At 31.4% G+C, this 21,933-nt stretch overlaps 1 protein-coding gene across 1 annotated transcript; it reads left to right on the top strand.

Moving 5' to 3' along the window:
* Positions 1-534: 534 nt before the first annotated feature.
* Positions 535-19,907, top strand: LOC134684741 (probable glutamate receptor). The gene is made up of 8 exons (XM_063544047.1): positions 535-583; positions 5,997-6,184; positions 7,104-7,338; positions 11,369-11,472; positions 15,920-16,241; positions 16,898-17,115; positions 18,228-18,493; positions 19,487-19,907. The coding sequence occupies exons 1-8, from the start codon at positions 535-537 to the stop codon at positions 19,905-19,907; spliced, it is 1,803 nt and encodes a 600-aa protein (XP_063400117.1).
* Positions 19,908-21,933: the final 2,026 nt, after the last annotated feature.

Here is a 21,933-nt window from a genome sequence, read left to right as displayed (position 1 = left end):
TTGTTATTTAGAAATAATTATTCCTCAACTGTCTACGATGTATGCCAAGTGTTGATGGAAATGAATTAAAAAATTTCTTGTCTACGATGTATGACAAGTGTTCATGGAAATTAAATAAATATTTTATTGTCTACGATGTATGACAATTTTATATATTTATTAAGTTTTTGCTTTAGTACGATGTACGGCACATTTGTTACTTAATTCATACTCCTGTTTGTTGAACAGGTAGATATTGATAAGTTTTTCTATTCACCTGAAGGTCGTGAGTACTCTTCACAATTTACACGTGTTTTACCAGCACAGGTACACATTTTTGTATTACAATGGCTGAATTTGTTTATGCAAAGGTATTGTTTTTGCAAGATGTTTAGAATGATGTTTACACTTACAAGGGTGGTGTTTATGATTTTCATCACCTCTGGAATGTTTTAGAAATTAAAGATGATAAATTTAATAGGAAAACAAGAGGTATTTTGAATAAATCCTCTTCTTCAACAGTTATAAAACCTAGTAGTTTTATACAAGATTATAATGGCATGGCAATTGGAAATAATTGACAAAGCAACAGAACCTGTAAAAAGTAAGTTTTAAAATCTGGTGCTACTTGTATAGCTTCAAAATCTACCTGATTTGTGAATGTTTCTCACGAAAGTGCTGTTGAGATTTGAGATAGGCATGTATATTGATACATTGACTCATTATTATTAATGTAGTTAAGAACCTGTATTAATCATGAGGTTTGAGACAGTTTCACTGCCTTCAACTCAAGCAGAGTTTGTAGAGAAACCTGCTGCTATAATTGAATTTTGCCTTTAGAGGCTTACTTTAATGAAGATTTAGTTCTAAATTTTGATCTGAACTACTGAAATGATACTGTGTATGTACCTCCTTTTGGAGTTTGTGCCATGGCTGATGAAAGTCCAGCCGGAGTTGAATTTGATACGTCTTTTGATCCTGCATTAAGGTTTTCAGAAGCCTTTAAGGCTTCTTTTAGTGAGATTAATGGTCCATTATCTCATCCTGTTTGTTGAACAGTTTAATCATGATTTTGCTTTGAAAATCCAAAAATTGTTTAAAAAGGCAGAAAACTGTTTTCTTCTGGACTTTCTGTGACGGTAAATAATAATCAAACTGAGAACTGTGACAATCCTAGTGTGTCTAGGATAAATAAAAAATCGAAATGGCACTGCCTAGACAGGCCCACTCTATGGTTTTAAAGATGCAGGAAACCCAGAGATACTTTATTAAGGGGTTGATCATCACCCCTATTGTTCAGTTGGCTATTTCTTGTTGTAAGAATGAGCCATTGGATCTTGATAATACAAGGATTTTATTGTAAAATTCTATTTGTTTGTTTGACCATGGGTTTCTGGTTAAACCCATAGGAGATGCTCAGAAATATTTAGATCATAAAACTTATTTGTAATTCTGTTGTGATAATTGCTTTATCACGTTTCTAGTTATGATTGCATGAAGCAAACTTAGTGTTTATACAAAGATTCTAAAGCAAATTCTAGATTCCTTGGAAGAGGTTGTATGTCTAGCAATTAATTTAATCCCTGCTGTTATGGGAAAGGCAATATCAGGGTTTTTTTAACTGCAGAGGCTCTGTTGGTCAACAGGGCGACTATACTAGTAGGCAATTCCCTTCATTGAGAGGGAGAGGTTTCAAAAAAGGGAACAGAGAATCTCGAAGAGGTCACATTTCTCAACCAGTTGCTATATATACAGTAGATAACTTAAATATTATGATTTGGAAAATGTTACTAATGATCTATTGATATTAGATTTAATAAGAAATGGTTATAAAATTATTTTTAATGATGTACCACAAGGTTCATCATTTTTGAATTAAATACATTTCACCTTTCATAAGGATGAATTAAATTCAGAAGTCCAAAAATTGATAGATAAGGGAGCTATTTAAGAGGTTGATCGATCAATGGAAAATCAGTTTATTTCCTATATTTTCTTAGTTCCTAAGAAAGATTGGTTATCAAGGCCTGTATCTATTTGAAAAATTCAAACAAACTTAGCTTGTGGCTAATCAGCATTTGAAGCAGGACCATTTATCTTTTGTTTAGATGTAATTCTTTAGGTTAATTATCTATATATATATATAGAGAGAGCTAACATATATAGATCTCACAGATGCATATTTAAGTATCATTTATGATTATATCACAATTTCCTGATTCATGTGGAAAAGACATTGATATGATATTTATGTTTTTTGTTTTGAATTGGCTTCTGCATCAAGAGTTTTTACTAAGGTTTTAAAACCTGTCTATGTATTTATGAAATAATGTCACTTGAAGTATATACATGCTATAGTCTATACATTGATGATTCTTTTATTATGGATCAGAGTTTAGATGATTGTATTGTGAATACAGAAGAAGTGGCACAAATGCTTGATAAGCTGTGCTTCGGAATAAATTTTGAGAAGTTGGTACTCATTCCTTGGAAGCACATTGTTTTCCTTTGTCTCATTATTGATACTGAGCTATTTAAGTTTTTTCTGACAGATGAGAAATGATAAAATTATCTCCCTTAGGAAATTCTTCTTAAATAGAATTGAGTTACTGTATTATAGATGATTTACATCATATATTGGTCTTGTGACGAATGCTTTTAATGCAGTATTTGTGGGAATGTTACATTGCAGAAACATGGCGAGAAATAATGTTGAAACACTGCATAGTTGTTACAGTGTTTGTTATCATCAATAGGTGAAATTTTTTAACAATTTAAAATCAGAAATTAAAAAATTGATTTATAGACCCATCCAAAGAAGTTTTTGGATTTGACCAGATACCAAGAAGGATTTGAGATCCAAATTTGAAGAAAATGTTTCTGTTGGTAGATGGAGCTTCTTTAAGAGTATGCACTCATTTCATATAGATTTATAGTATTGTTGGCTATATTTTTCTTTTGGAGAAAAAGTTTTAGTCACAGAGAGTTATACAATCAGAAAATACAATTTCAGTAGCTTTTATTATGCAATAGGAGGTATAACCTCTTTGTCACTTAACATGCTTACTACAAATATTTCATTATTTGGTCTTGGTGTTCAAGAAAGAACATTTTTATCACAGCTCTTTATATTCCTGGTAAGAACATTTTTATGCTTATCATATGTCTAAAGAATTTACAGATTCAAAAGGATGGCAATTGAAAGAAGATATATTTGTTTCGTTGTTATCATGTTTTCATTTTCAAATCTGTAGATAATTACTTCATTGTCTTTTGACCAACAAGCTCCTTTCAGAGATGTTTGTATTTTTCATGGTCAGAATTAAGACCCATATTTTTCATTGTTGGGGATAATTATAAAGAAAATTGTTAGTTATAAAGTTCAGAAGGCTCTTTTGATTATCCTTTTTGGCCTGCTCAGAGTTGGGTTTCTCTGCTAAGACCAATTTTAATTTATTTGCCAGTTAAACTGCTAAGCATAAAAATAAGTAACAATGTTGCATACTGAAGATAATGTCTTTCCGTCAGGAAGAGACTTAATTTAACTGTATATTGTAAAAAATATAAGTGAACCAACACCTGAAGGGTTGATTGTGCAGTAGGGTAAAACATGTGTATTATACTCAGAAATCACTTTAATATAAATAGGAGATTTCAGAATTATTTGCAAAATTATTTACACTTCATCTTGGAGAACATGCATCTATAATCAAGCATTATCAATATTTTTTGAGACATTTCATTATTTGGTGTGTTCAAAGAGAACCAATTCCTTTTCACCATCTTAATAGGATGTTATTGATTATTGAAATTTTTGTAAAACACAAGCTTTTCATATTCAGCATGTTTAATGTGTATTTTCCTGGTTCTATGTTGAAACAGACTTTATCCTTTAAGAAATAGATGTTACTTATTTTGTTTGTTTCCTACATGTATTTGTGGAAGGTTGCTTAAATCTGGATCTGCAATTGAAGAGTTAGATACTCCTTCACCTGGGAGATGAATTTAGTGCTATCTTTTTTTAAGTTCTTAAAATTCATTGGAGAATTTAACATTGAAGACTGTCTTTTATACTTGTGTCCTTATTTGCCTTGACTACAGCTGCCTTAAAGTACTAACTTTATCAGCTGTAGATTTACATTCTATGTCTTTCATTCAGAGACATGGCACTTTATTTTTTCATATACATGAGTTTTTGAAAAACACTAGATCTGTTAGATAGTTTACCTTATGAGGTGATCAAAGATTTTGATAAACCAAAACTTTGTGTTGTTAAGACAATGATTTATCATGTTTTGTGTACAAAATAGGTGAGAGAATTCATCTAAGTCTTTTCGTAAAGTTTAGATAGTTAGAGAGAGTTCTAATTTTATCCGAGGTTTGAAGGTTAACTCATTTAGAGGTCCCTCTTCATAAGTGCATTTAGCTTCAGGATGTTCTATTAAGGACATTATGGCAACAGTTTTGTCTGGACATATGGTAAAAATTTTTACAAGTTCTATAACAGGAAAGTGAATAATATCAGTCCTAAAACACTTTTCTTCAGTTGTAGTTACTGGATGATCTTGTTATTTTTATCCTTTATTAAATGTTAACGTTGGCATTTATATTTAAATTGTTTTTAGTTTGTGTCTACCCTTTAAACAAGCTAATTCATTACTTGAGACCGAAGGCGAAATATGAATAAGAATGTTCCTTCATCCAATCATATCTTGGATGTGCAGGATGAAGGTCATTCTTAGAATATGAGCCTGAGGCTCGAAAGTAATTAATTCCCACCCTAGGGATTATCAGTCAGACACACCCTTTTCCACTGGGTTTTATATTTGGTCGACACAAACTTGCTTTAAATTGTAACAAGTTATTACGGAACAGGTGCTTATATACTAGGGTCAAGGTCACTGGCCAGCTATGGTCTGGTGGGTAAAGTTTGTTTCTTTAAACAGAGATACTACATGTAAGCATCACCCCTCATAGAGAAGTTAAGCTAATTCATTACTTTCGAGCCTCAGGCTCATATTCTAAAAATGACCTTCATCCTGCACATCCAAGATATGCTTGGATGAAGGAGGATTTTTGTGTATTTGTTATATTTCACAATACCACATCTCTTATAACACGAACATCTATCATATATATACTTGTTTGAATCCGAGGATACTTTTCCAAAGAATGTTTACATATACATAAATATAAAAGTTGTTTGAACTGAACACAATCGAAGATACATATACTTAAATTAGGCAAGGTACACGCACACACAAAAACATCATTTCGTATTTATCGGTAATCAATAGAATTTGCGGATCAATAAAAATAGAGGGAATGTGCTAGCTGTATGTTTCTTGCAGTCTTTGATAATACATACAATCATCGTAAGTCTATGATATGATCATTATAGCGTTTATTATATTTAGCATGCATGACCTCACTTATTTTGACTGACGACTTGGGGAGTGTGTCAAAACGATAAATGTAGTTCTTCCTTCTACAGAGAGAAGTGAAGCATCTCTTCTCGTTCATTGTCACAAAAAAAGGTTACACAAATTTATAGAATATACAAAGGTTGCTGCATTCAGCTTAGTAATGCAATATTCTGACTTATGACAGGAATGTATAAAGTAAAAATATGTGAAAAATATGTGTAAAATTGATTTAGAAAGGTGAAATATTATTGATATCATTGATGTTTATTGATAATTATGAATCCTTCAAGAGCACATCAATGTAAGAAACTTCAGAATAGCTAATAGTTGCTTTATTATACATCATTTGGTCTTTTGAGAGTTGTCACATTGACAGTCATCCATAATCTTCTTACTTTTACATACTAACATTTTAAACTACATGCGTGAAGTTCGTTTTGTATGTCTACATTCCTTTTTTGTAAAGGACTTTTCAAAGATTCTGAGCTTTGCAATGTATCAGTTGATTTTGTTTTATGTATTTAGCATGCATTTTTAATATCCATTTCAACCTTAATTATATGATTTTATTGGCAATCTCTTTAATTTCAGAAAAAGAAGCAGGACAGTTTCATAAAAGTCTTTCCGATGTTGACATTTTTGCTGTATCGTACCATATGGAGGATCTCACGTGTTCTGATATTGATGATTTATCAAATATAGATTCAACACATTCAAGGAACATCATCAAGTTTATACTTTTGTGTCGTTTAGAAGCATGTGAGAAATTTTTACATCAGGTAAATAATAAAAAGGTAACCTTGTGAATGAATCTAAATGGTTTGTTTTTCATTTAAGCATTTACCAGGTTTTCAAAAGAATAAATAGAACGTCTATTATGTATATATGGAACAGGACCTAATGGAAAAGATAACGTAACTTTAACTTATTGATTTGTATACAATCAACATAACTCAATCACTATTCGTTTTTTTTTATATGTTTTAGCCTTTTGATTTTGGACGAAAGCATGTATGGCGAAACTCTCTGCTCCACTTTTCAAGATGGCTAGTGGGTGTTTTCCATAGAGACGAGCAAAATGTATTTGAAGACAATTATAATATTACGTTTGACAATATTGCAGTAATCCATTATTTTACTTCATCTGAAAATCAACAATACAATAAAACGGTAATAATGTGTACCATAGATGAACATGACAACTTTTACTTTTTATTCTTTCCATCTTTTAAGATTGAAATTATCAAATTGTCATACACTACATGTAATAACATCACTTTGTAGACGCGTCTTTCAAATCAAATTTAGAAACAAATCATTACAGATATCAGACTAATAATTTGGGTCACCATAATTACGTTTGTCTTCACAAAACCAATCATTAGAATCTCGAACAAAAGTAATTAGCAGGCAAAACCAAAAACGAAGTTGAAATCATAAAAATCAGAAAATATTTGAATGCTATAGAAAACAGTGTTTTGAATAATTCAGCATCTTATAAGCAGTAAAATAATAGAAAATGATACAGTAATTTTACAGTATGGCAACACAAAAGTGAATAATTATATGAAGAAAAGTAAGGCACCACCATATCTTATAATTATTGTGAAGAATTGTTAAATTTTTGTGTTTGCATACATAGAAGAATAACTTTTATTTCAAAATAACACATATTCCTGAGTCAATACTTAATTTTAGCATTGTACAAATATCGAATGTGGATGGTTACCAATAGAGACATTAATGTGGAGGGAATCAACACGACGAGAATTATCAAAAATTGGTTACGTTCACTTGAATGGAAGCTTGCTCCTCCAGAAAGATACATCAATCTTTCATAACAATGGAAGTGACAATCTTGAAAGTTTTGTCTACCCAAACACAGAGTTCGGATTTAACCAGAGAAAGTTCCTAATGGGCACATTACCGGTAGGTAATTTTTTGTATATTTAAATAAAATACACCTACTTCATGTAATTGTAGTAATTCAGAATACATTTATGGACCCATTTCCCATGTTTTAACAGGAGATCTTAACATCGTTCAAGACCAAGAGTTAAAATCATTCCTCAGTAAAGGACCTAAATATCGTCCCTCGTAAATTATTAATTGGAATGAGTGTCGTAATATCATCCATGACTCACTCCATACTGACTGTATGAAATGGATAAAACGGAAAAAAGCTGACAAAAAAATCTTTGGACTTTTTTTTTAATTCAGTAATGAAGGCAGTTGATATACGTATTCAACATTTTAAAGAACATTTTACTATTAACAATAACAACAATAAACCTATATCTCGTATCAAACATAATTTAAAAGAACTAGCCAAGGAATTTGTGTTTGTCCCGGCCAATAAAGCTGCTTATAATATTATTATTGTTTGACGTAAATTTTACATTGAGGTTCAGAAGAAAGAAATCACCAATTCACCAACATTCCAACTGACTCCATTTTCAGAAAACGAAATCTGTAACAAACATAAACTTTTAGCTACCGCTTTACAAGCCAAAACCAAATACAATGAAAGTCCCAACTATGTATTGGCTTCCGAAGTTACACAAAACACCTTACACATATAGATTTATTTCGTCTTCAAGCCAATGTTCCACTTCTAAATTGTCTATTCTTCTTTTCAGCACACTTGGTACAATCAAAAACCTGATACTAAATTCTTCATATAAGGCTTTCGAAAATAGTGGAATTAATTACTTTTGCAGTGTCAAAAACTCGTTGGAAGTACTTGATAAATTGCATGCTTATATTGGTGATTTTGAATCTGTTCAAAGTCTTGATTTTTCTACCATGTAAACCACATTGCCTCACATTCTTATTAAGAAAAAATTCACGCACCTAATTAAGTGGGCATTTAAAAAGTCAGAATGTGAATATATATGTTCAAACTTTTTTAGGTCATTTTTTAGTATAAATAAACAAAAAAAAAACTATGTCGATTAGACATGCTTTGATACTATATATGCCCTTGAATTTTTACTAGATAACATTTTTGTTCGCTTTGGATATTCCGTATTTCGTCAGGTTATCGGAATTCCAATGGGGACTAACTATGCACCACTTATTGCGGACCATTTTTTTTTATTGCTATGAGTTACAATTGATGACAAAAATAAGCGAAGACCCATCGAAACAATATCTGATAAACAAATTTAATAATACTTTTAAACAATATTTGATACAAAATTGTAAGCATACTTTTAGATATTTGGATGATATTTTGGGTCTCAATAATGACGACTTCAGTATGTATACTAAGGAAATTTATCCTGTTGAACCTACTTTAAATAAAGCTAATACTAACAATGACAACTGTCCTTTCTTCGATCTTGATATCTATATCACTACCGGAAAGCTTAATACAAAATGTTATGATAAAAAAGATGATTTTTCACTTCCTATCGTTAATTATCCATTTCTAGATGGTGTCGTTCCATTGTCACCATATTACGGTGTTTATATATCTCAACTTGTACAATTCGCTCGTGTATGTAACAATGTTTTAGATTTTAACGAGAGAAATTTATGTATTACTTGAAAATTATTACACCAGGGTTTTCGATATCACAAACTAGTCAAAACATTTACTAAATGTCATCATCGGTATAAGAACATCATTCGTAAATGTAGCTCAACCTGCAAACTTCTTATACGTTCAGGTATTTCACATCCATTTATTTATGGAAATATTCTTTATAAAGCACATTGGTGTCAGTATTCACCTCAGACACCAACAAAACCTTTGAAAAGACTTATTAAGAAGGAATATAGTTACGATACTGTTGTCAGGTCTGTTGAAAAAATGTAATGGTGTTGTACATTTTGTATAAAAAGAAATAAAGTACTACATGGGTAAAATTCGTATATGAAAGAAAACATTAATATAAAACATCATTAAGAAGGGATATAGTTACGATGCTGTTGTCAGGTTATTAAAGATTGCATATTTTGGTGTTAATATTGATTCATTTATAGGGTCTTTTTCATCGGAACTAAACACATTTATTAAAAAAACAGTTGTTGGCATAACACGGGTTATTTTCTTCTCATATATGTTATGATGGTATGATACTAAACCGCTAACGGAAAGGATTGTGCCTGATATTCATATGATGAAATAACAATCTTTCAATCAGTTTAATTGAAGTCTGGAGCTGGCATGTCAGTTAACTGCTAATAGTATGTTGTTATCAATGTATTATTGTCATTTTGTTAATTTTCTTTGGTTACATCTTCTGACATTAGACTCGGACTTCTCTTGAACTGAATTTTAATGTGCGTATTGTTATGCGTTTACTTTTCTACATTGGCTAGAGGTATTGGGGGAGGGTTGAGATCTCACAAACATGGTTAACCCCGCCGCATTTGTTAGTCTTGTATTATTTTAATTTTAGTTTCTTGTGTACAATTTGGAAATTGGTATGGCGTTCATTATCACTGAACTAGTATATATTTGTTTTGGGGCCAGCTGAAGGACGCCTCCGGCTGCGGGAATTTCTCGCTACATTGAAGACCTGTTGGTGACCTTCTGCTGTTGTATTTTTCTATTGTCGGGTTGTTGTTTCTTTGACACATTCCCCTTTTCCATTCTCAATTTTATTATGTATACTACAAATAATTCATAAGTTACAATCAACACATATAAATATACGAATAGGGAATGATGATAGGATTGCCAATGAGACAACACTCCAGCAAAACCGAAATGACGATGATTAAAACTAAAGTTCACCCTACAGCCTTTAATAATGAACAATTTCATACCGCAACGAAAAGTAGTAAAGGTCCCGAAGATAGATTTATTAAAAATTTAACGAAAAATAAACATGGGCCTGATTTATGTAAAAAAGAATTGAGAAAAAACAACAAACGATAAACAAATATGATAAACAACAACAAATTATGGCTTCTGAATTACAGGCTCCTGACTTTGGACAGACACATAAGAAAAGTGTGTTACACAAACAACACAATTGAATTGAAAAGATTTTATCTCATTAGTTCGATACAGAACAAAGTATTTATCTTCAGTTTATGAAAGCTATTTTAAGACCAATACAAACTTTTTTGTCCCATTTTGGTCTCTTGTGGAGAGTTGTCACATTGACAATCATACTGCATCTGCTTTTTTTATATTAATATGGAAAATCATTTAACAAGGACTAAAACATGTATGTTGCTAAATGATTTCGTATAAAACTGCTATTAATCATTTATTGTGTATGAAAATTAGAAAGAGGCTGTGATCTGAAAAAAGTAAATATTATTTAAACAACAAAATAAAGTAATGGGGGTATTATCTTTTACAAGTGGGCACCTTTCGTTGAACTTGACGAAGAAAGGAATCAATACAGTGGCCTAACAATCGAAGTAATCAAAGAGCTGTCACAAATACTTAACTTTACGTATGTATCACCTGTTATCTAAATAATCTTCAACGAATTTACTGTAAACAACCATATACCTGACATTAACACCAATTTATATACAGTACTCATAACATTGAGATAAACCGAATTGAGGTATAACTATCGAAGACTGACATTACTAAAATTTCTAACTTGAAAGATGCAAGGGGGATATGGAATTTGAAGGTTAAAATCTTCGTTCGAATATCATGCGATACCCTCAGTATGTCTGTGCTGCCTTGATTTGTCCTCTGGATCATTTATAAAATTGACACACCCGTAACTATATTGTTGCCTTAATTTTTACTCTCTTTCTCTGTTATCTTTATCAGTGAAGTATCACACTGTACGTATACATGGAGTACTACTAAAATTATTTACGAAAATGAATCTAGTTTGATAAAGATACATGAAGATGTGTATTTTATAATACGTTATTAATATTATAAGATAGGGTTGGGTACAAAAGTTAATGACATTGATTTTTTAAAATGTTAATCATAGGATACACAATTTCAAACGTAAAATGACACAAAACAGTTTCACTTTCCAGATATGAATTAAAAGCACCACCGGATGGTAAATGGGGTGCAGACAAGGGAAACATGTCATGGAATGGTTTGCTGGGAGAGGTTCAACGTAGAGTAAGTCAGGAATTGAATTATGTAGTTATAGATTTCACACCAATGACTAAAACATTATTTTTAAGTATACTCAAAGTTTTATATAAATAACTATTTCAAACTCTTAACAGAGATCTCAGGATTATAATTTATAACATCTTACACGCGTTTCGTCTGCATATAAATAGACTGCTCATTATCACTTTAGTATTCCAAAAAAATGGCATTCCAAATTTAATACGAAATTATAGAGCATTTGAAACACAAAATGCCAAAACAAATGTTCATTTTAAGGCTACGGTAGTATATGCAATGAGTGTTTCGTTAAGAACAGAAAATCAAGATATTAATCATACATCATGTCAACACAAAGGTGCTGACTACTAAGATTGTAACCCTTCGCACACACTTTTCTTCCTTTCACTGTCATAAACATGTGGTTATGCTCTAATCTAACCCACTCATACAAAAACATTATGTTTCTTTCACAATTAAACTGTTTCGAGTGTAGAAATATCGTAATACACTTGTTTCAGTTTTGTAAAAGAGGGACGAAAGATATCAAAGGGACAGTCAAACTCATAAATCTAAAATAAACTGACAACGCCATGGCTAAAAATTAGAAAGACAAACAGACAAACAATGGTACACATGACACAATATAGAAAACTAAAGAATAAACAACACGAACCCCACCAAAAACTAGGGGTGATCTCAGGTGCTCCGGAAGGGTAAGCAGATCCTGCTCCACATGTGGCACCCGTCGTGTTGTTTATGTGATAACAAATCCGGTAAATAGTCTAATTCTGTAGGTCACATTCATGAAAGGGAAGGGGATTGTAGTTACGACGTAAGGAACATATCCGATATCATTTGTGAAACGGTTATTGTGTAATCTATATTTCTCTAATTCACAACTTTAAATTGAATTACCCAAAGGACACATTATTAAATGGGAAAAGGGAGATAAGTCATGTCAATTTTATTTTTCCATTCAATGTCATATATATTTAGCTGTAAAATTGCGATTGAAAGATGAAGAAACATTATATGTGACATTTCATTACTACACAGTCAAAACGTTGGCTAATGTTATATACGGGTGACCTTCATGTGTATATGATATATAACATTTCACAATTTATTTGGTACTACAAATAAATCGCCTCATTGCCTTCAGTGTTAAATTCTTTAACTTTAAGCATAAATGGCTACTTTGTCTTAAGTTCAAATACATGTGCAGTCATTTCATGTAAAAACTTTACCTTACCGGAGTTGTGCGGATAAATCTTATCATTCATATTACAGCACATTGGTTCCCAGAAGTTTGTTTTAAGTACAGAAACATGTACTGTCGATCTGACCAACATTGCAAATAAGCCATCCTATTATGATTTTTTGTATCTTTTTTATTAACTATATGTTATTCAAAATAAATTTTCAAAAAGTTACAGCTATGCGCAGGAATTATTATTTTTAAGATATATACAGCTTTGTGTCTGTCCTTTTTGACCGGGTCCAAATTAGTAGTTCCATACAAGGGTTTGACAATGTATATCTGGAAATTTGACTCTACTTCCTGTATTTGTTATCCTTTGTTTATACCTGTTCCATTTTCGATTTCAAACTATTTTTGTTAAATTGATTTATCTTGATATTAATTTTTCTCAGGTTAACTTCGATTTTTTACCGAGAACATTATGACTATTGTCATTTTTAAGTCAATTTGATAGCTTTGGTTATACAGGACTAACATATCCTTTGTAAATACCCCGTTTTAAATTAAGCACAACATTGATAGATTCTTATTTCATTTTTTTGTCATGTTGAACTCACTTCAAAAAAAGCTAATACTAACAATGACCACTGCCCTTTCCTAGATCTTGATATCTATATCACTAACGGAAAGCTTAATACTAAAATATGATAAAAGAGATGATTTTTCATTTCCTATCGTTAATTATCCATTTTTAGATGGTGACGTTTCCTTGTCCCCAACTTACGGTGTTTATATATCTCAACTTGAACGATTCGCTCGTGAGTGCAACAATGTTTTAGATTTCAACAAGAGAAATTTATGTAGTACTGAAAAATTATTACACAGGGTTTTCGCTATCCCAAACTAGTCAAAACATTTACAAAATTTTATTATCGGTATAAAGACATCATTCGTAAATATAGCTCAACATGCAGACTTCTTTGACGTTTAAGTATTTCACATCCAATTTTTTATGGAAATATTCTTTATCAAGCACAAAAATGTCAGTATTCACCGCAGAAACTAACAAAACCTTTAATTAGATTTATTAAGAAGGGATATAGTTACGATACTGTTGTCAGGTCATTAAAGATTGCGTATTTTGGCGTTAATATTGATTCACTTATAGGGTCTTTGCATGGGAACTAAACACATTTATTAAAAAAATAGTTGTTGCCATGACACGGGTTATGTTCTTCTCAAGTATGTTATGATGGTATGATACTAAACCCCTAACGGGAAGGATTGTGCCTGATATTCATATGATGAAATCATAATCTTTCAATCAGTTTAATTGAAGTCTGGAGCTGGCATGTCAGTTAACTGCTAGTAGTCTGTTGTTATTTATGTATAATTGTCATTTTGTTTACTTTCTTTTGTTACATCTTCTGACATCAGACTCGGACCTCTCTTGAGTTGAATTTGAAATGTACGTATTGTTATGCGTTTACTTTTCTACATTGGCTAGAGGTATAGGGGGAGGGTTGAGATCTCATAAACATGTTTAACCCCGCCGCATTCTTGCGCCTGTCCCAAGTCAGGAGCCACTGGTCTTTTTTAGTCTTGTATTAATTTAATTTTAGTTTCTTGTTTACAATTTGGAAATTAGTATGGCGTTCATTATCACTGAACTAGTATATATATGTGTTTAGGGGCCAGCTGAAGGACGCCTCCGGGTGCGGGAATTTTTCATTACATTGAAGACCTGTTGGTGACCTTCTGCTGTTGTTTTTCTATGGTCGGGTTGTTGTCTATTTGATACATTCCCCATTTCCATTCTCAATTTTATTAACGTTGAAAAAAAAATTAATTGATTGCTAAAAGTTAATAATCCCTTGAGGAGCGTCAAGACCAAAATTGATATTAGCGAATAGAAAATACATTTTTTTTATTATCATTTGTACCACAGCCACAGGTTATCCAAAACAGGCAAGCAAATCATAATGGCGACCTTTAATTGTAAAATAAACGCTAATATGATGTATTAATATGTACAATGTTTACTGATTATGAACATATGTACAATACTTCAAGGGAGAAATTAAAACTCAGAGTTATATCTGAAAATATAGAACGACACAATTTGAAAAAAAATATATAACAAATCAAAAGTTACAAACAAAATATTGATGGACGATAAAATCTTGCTTATTCAAATGTTTTAAATAGTTAAAGCCAAACGCAAATGGTTAACGTGACTTTCTTTACTTGACAACCGCTCCAAATGCAACACAATATATAATAAATGTGAAAAGGGAGGTAAGTCATGTCAATTTTATTTTTCCATTCAATGTTATTTTTTCTAAACTGTGAAATAACGATAAAAAAAACAGACAAAAAACAAACAAAAAAAATATTATGTGGTAGATTTCATTAAGAATGAGTTAAAACGCTGTTTGAAGTCATACACGACTGGTCTGTATGAGATAAATGAATGTGTATAAGATACATTCCACGATTCCATTTGGGAATTAAGGAATTAAGGGGGTTCGCGGGTCTAAATCATTTATATAGGATTTCTCTATATTTTTCTATAAACAAACTTTATCTTATAGTTAATAGAAAAATAAAATAAAAAAGTGGGGTCACCGTTCATTTGCGCTCACAATCTGCCTTCGAAAGAAGCATACATTTTTGTAAAAGTGGGTTTTTTCTGTTGAAGTAATAGGAGAAATAAAGTTAATATCGAAATAAAAAAACGAAATTTATTACAGAAATCGCTCAAATTTTACAATAATTTAGTTTAAGTACAGCTTATATGGAAATCATATTAAAAAATATAGGTCACCGATGAGTTGAAAAAGATATTTCAATTTTAAAGCAAAAAAATGACATTTTTCCACCAAAGGGAGATAATTTGGAACTTTTTCAATGATGTATACATTTTAAAAGTCATCTGGGGCCAACACAAACTGATTGTTTTGAATGATTTTTGTACCATATGATAAAGTAACAACTACAAAAGGTAACAAATAAATTTGTAATGAAAAACAAATGTTTGATTTTTTTCTGAAATTTTTATACCCTCGAGCCTCCTTAAACTACTAATAAATCAGACATTGTACACGTTACACATATACTAAATGGAAAGTACGGATAAACAGATTTATGATGGACGCTAAAAATATTGCTTTTATACCTCGATAGTACGAATAACAATAAGGTTCTTATCTTGTGCGACAATATATTTCATTTTATCATTAATTGTAGGATATTGATTTGGTTGCAGCGCCATTAGCCATCAACTCATACAGGGAACAAGTAATGGACTTTACTCATCCATATTATTATGAGCATTCAGGAATTGTTATTAAAAGACCACCCCATGAACACTGGAGGAAATTACTGAATCCTTTAACCGTAACAGTCTACCTATATATTGGAATATCTCTGCCAGTGATAACATTGCTGTTGTTCTTCTTTGAAAAGTATAATCCTTTTTATAGGAATATTGCTGGACGAAAGTTTGTCAGGGGGTTACATCATTTCTCTGATTCGTTCTGGTACATGTATGGAGCGTTACTTTGTCAAGGTACTGCTTTGTGTCAGTCTACTTAACAAAGTTTTTAAGGATGTACTTAGGTCATTTAAGGTAAAATTTAATAAATTAAAAAATCATAATTGATACTTTAAACTGAGTATTAGTTAAGGATAAAAATAAGCTAAAAAAACAATGATAGGTCATGGAGCTCCTTTTCAAGATATTTGATTTACAAAATATGGCCGAAAAAGGTTGACTCGGACTTGTACCATAGATTTGCATCGGTATCATTTGGGTATTAAATTGATATGGAAATAAAAGACGCCATTTAATTTACACTCAATGAACGACATGGGTGGATATATTTCGTACTACTAATACTAAACATATATAAATTACAAAATCCATCAAAAATGGAGAGTGATATTTTATAATTTTCAGTATTTCAGATCAGTCCTTTTCATAAATAAGTGAAAATCAAGTTATTTCGTTGGCCGCCTCTATATATGGCTACATTACAATGAGTAATGAGACGTTTAAGTTAAAACCTACCAGAACAGAACAGTATCTGTTTATTCATTTTTGAATAAAACAGGGTTTCAGTTACTTGGGTAGTGTTGTCTTTTTTTCCATAAATGATCTAATACTCATATATTCCAATTGGTAAAATAGGTAATACAACTCAATCTTGTAAATTTATTTTTCAGGAGGTGAGCATATTGCAGTATCTTCAGCTGGTAGGACACTTTTAAGTTGCTGGTGGATATTTTGTATTGTAATTGTTGCTACATACAGTGGAAATTTTGTGGCTTTTCTAACTTTCCCAAAAGAGAAGCTACCATTCAAAGATATAGAAGGATTGGTGGAACAGTCAATATATAAATGGGGTACAGCAGGAGAAACAGTTTATGAAACAATTTTCAAGGTATAGAATATTTAATATCAGAATATATGTGGTGTAATTTAAAACCTGTCACATGTTAATAATAAATTAATCCACCATTTGATTTAGGAATTTAAAAAACAAAATCAGCTTTTGAAATGCTAACAACATAATTACATGTTTCATATAACATATTATATTATATGATATAATAAAACTACGTACATTTTATGTACACTCTCGACATATTCTCAGTTAATTTCACATTTAGATATTTGAATGATGTTCTTTCTTTCCATTAACAATTCCTATGATATTATTGAGACCTTATAATAAATATATTCTGTATGAACTTCACAGATTAAACATGAACTTCTTTACGGAATGACTGAAATATTTTTTTTCTGTCTGTGAAGAAATAACATAAAAAATTGGTGCACACTGAATAATGCGCGTAGCGGGTTATTTAACAGTGTGCACCACATTTGTTATGTTATTTCGAATAGACACAAAAAATATTACAGTTATTGCTTATAATTTAATTCTAAATTTCATTTTAAACCGTAGAAAGCCATGAAAAACGATGATGACGTCACGGTCACATGACTAAATTATGTATATGGGCTCATAACAAAATAACGTCAGCCGTGTGAAGACGTGTGACATCCAAAATTAAATTATTGAAGTATATATTCTTGATAATGACGTTGTTCATCATTTCAATTACGTGTTTTGTATATTTGTCTATATATTTTCTTAATCTTCACTGTTAAGTCCATTTTTTGTATTCTTCTATTGGCGTGGCTAAGTATTTAAACATCCCGTCGATGTGTTATTGTGTTATATTATTTCCATAAATATAAGATTATTATTATTAACGAAGGAACATGAATTGCATTTAAGCACAAGATATATCCAGAACTGGCTATTTGGTATCTATGATTCTATCGCCCATCCTCATGATATAATATAGATATAGGAAGATGTGGTGTGAGTGCCAATTAGACAACTCTCCATCCAAGTAACAATTTAAAAAGTAAACCATTATAGGTTAACGTACGGCCTTCAACATATTTTCTAATTTCATGGTCAATCCAGTGATACACACATGGAACGTCATACATTTATATTACCAATTGTACTTATACTTACAGAACTCTGAATTACCAGAAAGAAAGAAATTATGGAATGGCATGATAGAATTTAATCAAACAGACCCTTCTGTATTGAGTAGTGACCCTGCCGAACAAATTCGAAAAGTAGAAGGTGGCAATTATGCATATGTGGCAGACAAAACTTACATTGAACTAGCTATATCACACAAATGTGAATTGTCACTGTCACAGTCAGACATTCAGCCTATATTGTATGCATTTCCATTACCGGAAACTTCCCCATTTGTTAAGACATTTTCTGATGCGTGAGTATTGGGTTTTGCGTATACCAGAATAAGAAGAGTTAGTCTGTAGTAGATATAATAGCTTAAACAAAAACTGTATTTCGGAAAATGAACAGACATCGATCCGTATCTTCAAAATTGAAAAAAAAAAATATCAGGGAAAAGTTGGCACCTTTAAACTAGTGTTACCCCGCCACATTCTGTATATGCCTCTGTTGCTGTGTTACATATTTATTTTTTGTCATTATTATTTTACATGAAATATGCCTTTAGTTTTCTTATTGGCATTGTTTTACATTTGTCATTTCGAGGCCTTTTATAGCTGAGTGACATTGCTTATGAGCTTTGCTCATTGTTGAAGGCCGTGTGGCGACCCATGGTTGTTAACTGTGACATTTGGTCTCTTGTGGAGCGTTTTCTTATTCGCAATCTTACTTGATCTTCTTTTTCATATCGGTCTATTAAACACTCTGCGGAAACTTGAAGTGAACTTTATATATACAACTGTATGCTGGAAAGTTTTCTTTTATTCCTACTTTCTTTTTAAAATCGATGCTAATGCATTTAAAATGTTAGCTCACGAAGTCCACGAGAAAGTTGGTGTCTTAAGTTTTAGTGAAATTATGTGGACAATATGAACTGTTTAATTACATGAAGCGTTCCTTTTTAAATATATTGACATCGAGTTTTATGTTTATAAGCTGCTATCCTTAGTTAGATATTGGTACGGGAATAATACACTCTTTCTATAAGGTACCAGCTCATAATATCCACACAATTTCACAGCAACTTCCTTGTGCACAGATTTCATAAGCTTCTGATAACAAGGGTACCATTCGATCTGTAACTTTGATATTATCATAATTTAATTAATTTTGTGTGTCAATTGTCATTTAAAAACATGTAGTTGTAACGACATCATTTAGGTTGGTTATAATTAGCACGAAAGACTAAGTTTCTAAAAGGAACTTATTTTATTCAAGATTGATAATTCTATTGTTATGTATTTTTCAGAATAATTTCCATAGTCGATAGTGGAGTGATTCAAATGTGGAAAATGAAAACATGGCCAAAACCTGGACCTTGCCAGCAATTAACAGGCACAGACGCTAAAACTATTTTCTTAATAGACTTTCAAATAGCATTTTACATAGTAACAGCAGGGGTTGTATTAGGTTGTTTATCTCTTCTTTATGAACACATTAAACTTAAATGTGACAAATGTATCGAAAAAAGGCAGCAAAAGAAGAAAAATAACACACACGGATTTAGAAATACTAATGAGTTAAATGATGTATTTTATTCCAATAGCTTATATAACGACGACGATGATTCGCCAATGAAACTTGCTATTCGACGACAGGTTGGCTCCAATACTAGACAGCATCGTGTTAACGAAATAACAGCAATAGGAATTTGTGACGATATTTCTTAGAACTAATGTTCCGTTATGACTATTTGAGAACTTTGTTATCGTAAAAAACGTTTCAGTTTTTCTAGCAAAGAAATTGGAATTTCGGAAGATCAATAATTTTATGACACTAACTTTTATATTTTCTGTAGCTGAATAATTATAGAATAATAAAAGTTATAAAGTATAAAAAAATATATGTTACTACTTATAAAACACTTACAACAACCAACTTTAAAGACACAAAGCTATACATGTATGTACAATTGATACATTCTCAAAGTCTACATTTATCATTCTTTGTATATATGGCATAAATTATACAAAAGTATTTAACTGTAGATAAAATACCTTACAATGCATTTATCTTTTATCTGGTTGAAGTCAAGATAATTAGACCCACATTATGTACATGGTCAAATCGACGGGTGACACATGTGGAGCATGGACTGCTTATTCTATCAGAGCATCAGAGATCCAGAGATCAATATAAAAAAGAAGATGTGGTATGATTGCCAATGAGACAACTATCCACAAAAGACCAAAATGACACAAACATTAACAATTATAGGTCACCATACGGCCTTCAACAATGAGCAAAGCCCATACCACATATAGTCAGCTATAAAAGGCCCCGATAAGACAATGTAAAACAATTCAAACGAGAAAACTAACGGCCTTATTTATGTAAAAAAATTAACGAAAAACAAATATGTAACACATAAACAAAATACAACCACTGAATTACAGGCTCCTGACTTGGGACAGGCACATACATAAATAATGTGGCGGGGTTAAACATGTTAGCGGGATCCCAACCCTCTTCCTAACCTGGGACAGTGGTATAACAGTACAACATAAGAACGAACTATAAAAATCAGTTGAAAAAGACTTAACTCATCAGATAGACCCCGTTTTCGGTGTGTTTCGTGTTGATCAGTCATTGATGATCTTTTTTGTGAATAATGTTGTTTGTCTTGGTCGTTTGACTGTTGTCGGTGCCTGCAATACACTGATGCATATGAAATTCCACGTGACTTTTCCCATAAACTGTTGTCTTAATAATTAAAGCAATGCGAGTTGTACATTGATAGAAGATAGTAGAAACGTTACGCACGCTGTTCCTACGGGTTCCCCTAGGATTTAAAACAGAATCTTCGAAATTCCATCCGCAAAACAAAATAAAAATGTAAGCAAACACGAACGACTATTAAAACAAATTCAGTATATGGTTTTTTTTTTTATAGCTCTTGATCATATACTTAGTAATATCTGGTATATTTGAGGATTAAAATAATAAAGCTATGTGAAAAAAATGATGGCCAACGTTACATTTATGAAAAGCTGCTTAAACTCTTATGTATAGTGATCCTATTTCGTATTCTCTGTTCTTCCTGAAATTTGGCAGGAACAACGACATGTGTCAGTTCTTTGTGTCGTTAAAGCCGTTATTTTGCAAAATTACATTTGATTCGAAGGCTGCATATTAAGCTGGAATAAGAAAAATGTCCAACGACGTTTTTCGTTAACTCAACGACTGAAAGTGAATGTAAGACAATAATTACATCTACCAAAAGTACAAATATGTGCCATATTGTTCGTGAGATCAAATAAAATCTTCTTTACACAGTCGGTTTTCAAGCGATAGCCATTTTGTTTCAGTTGATATTACTGAATTTTCAAAGTAGTAAACAGAATTAAGAAAAAAATGTCATACAATTTTCTAGAATATAGATAAACGACAACATTCTAAGGCACATTTAAGTACACAAAGGTTAAGTTCCGTACATACACATGTAATCAATTTACAGATTAATGCACTGTTTAGTTTTACTAAAAAAAGAGAGATAATTTGAATCTTTAAAAAATCACTCCTCGGAATCGTTTCATGCAAAATTATCTTAAAATCAATCTTACAAAAAAAAAAATCTTATGGTAATCATACTAGTGTCAGTCATATTTTATGATTGTTCTATGGCATACTTATATAATAATAATACATACAATTGTAAGCGCTAAATTTGTTTTGAAATACGATTTCAAAATGATT

Source organism: Mytilus trossulus, chromosome 9, assembly GCF_036588685.1.
Source record: "Mytilus trossulus isolate FHL-02 chromosome 9, PNRI_Mtr1.1.1.hap1, whole genome shotgun sequence".
Taxonomy (NCBI): Eukaryota; Metazoa; Mollusca; class Bivalvia; order Mytilida; family Mytilidae; genus Mytilus; species Mytilus trossulus.
This window is presented reverse-complemented; position numbering and strand designations above follow the sequence as displayed.

Coding starts and splice junctions, on each gene's coding strand:
- LOC134684741 (XM_063544047.1), top strand. CDS start 535: ATGGCATGGCAATTGGAAATAATTGACAAAGCAACAGAACCTGTAAAA. Junction 16,242..16,897: donor TGGAGCGTTACTTTGTCAAG/GTACTGCTTTGT, acceptor TTTATTTTTCAG/GAGGTGAGCATATTGCAGTA. Junction 17,116..18,227: donor TTTATGAAACAATTTTCAAG/GTATAGAATATT, acceptor TTATACTTACAG/AACTCTGAATTACCAGAAAG.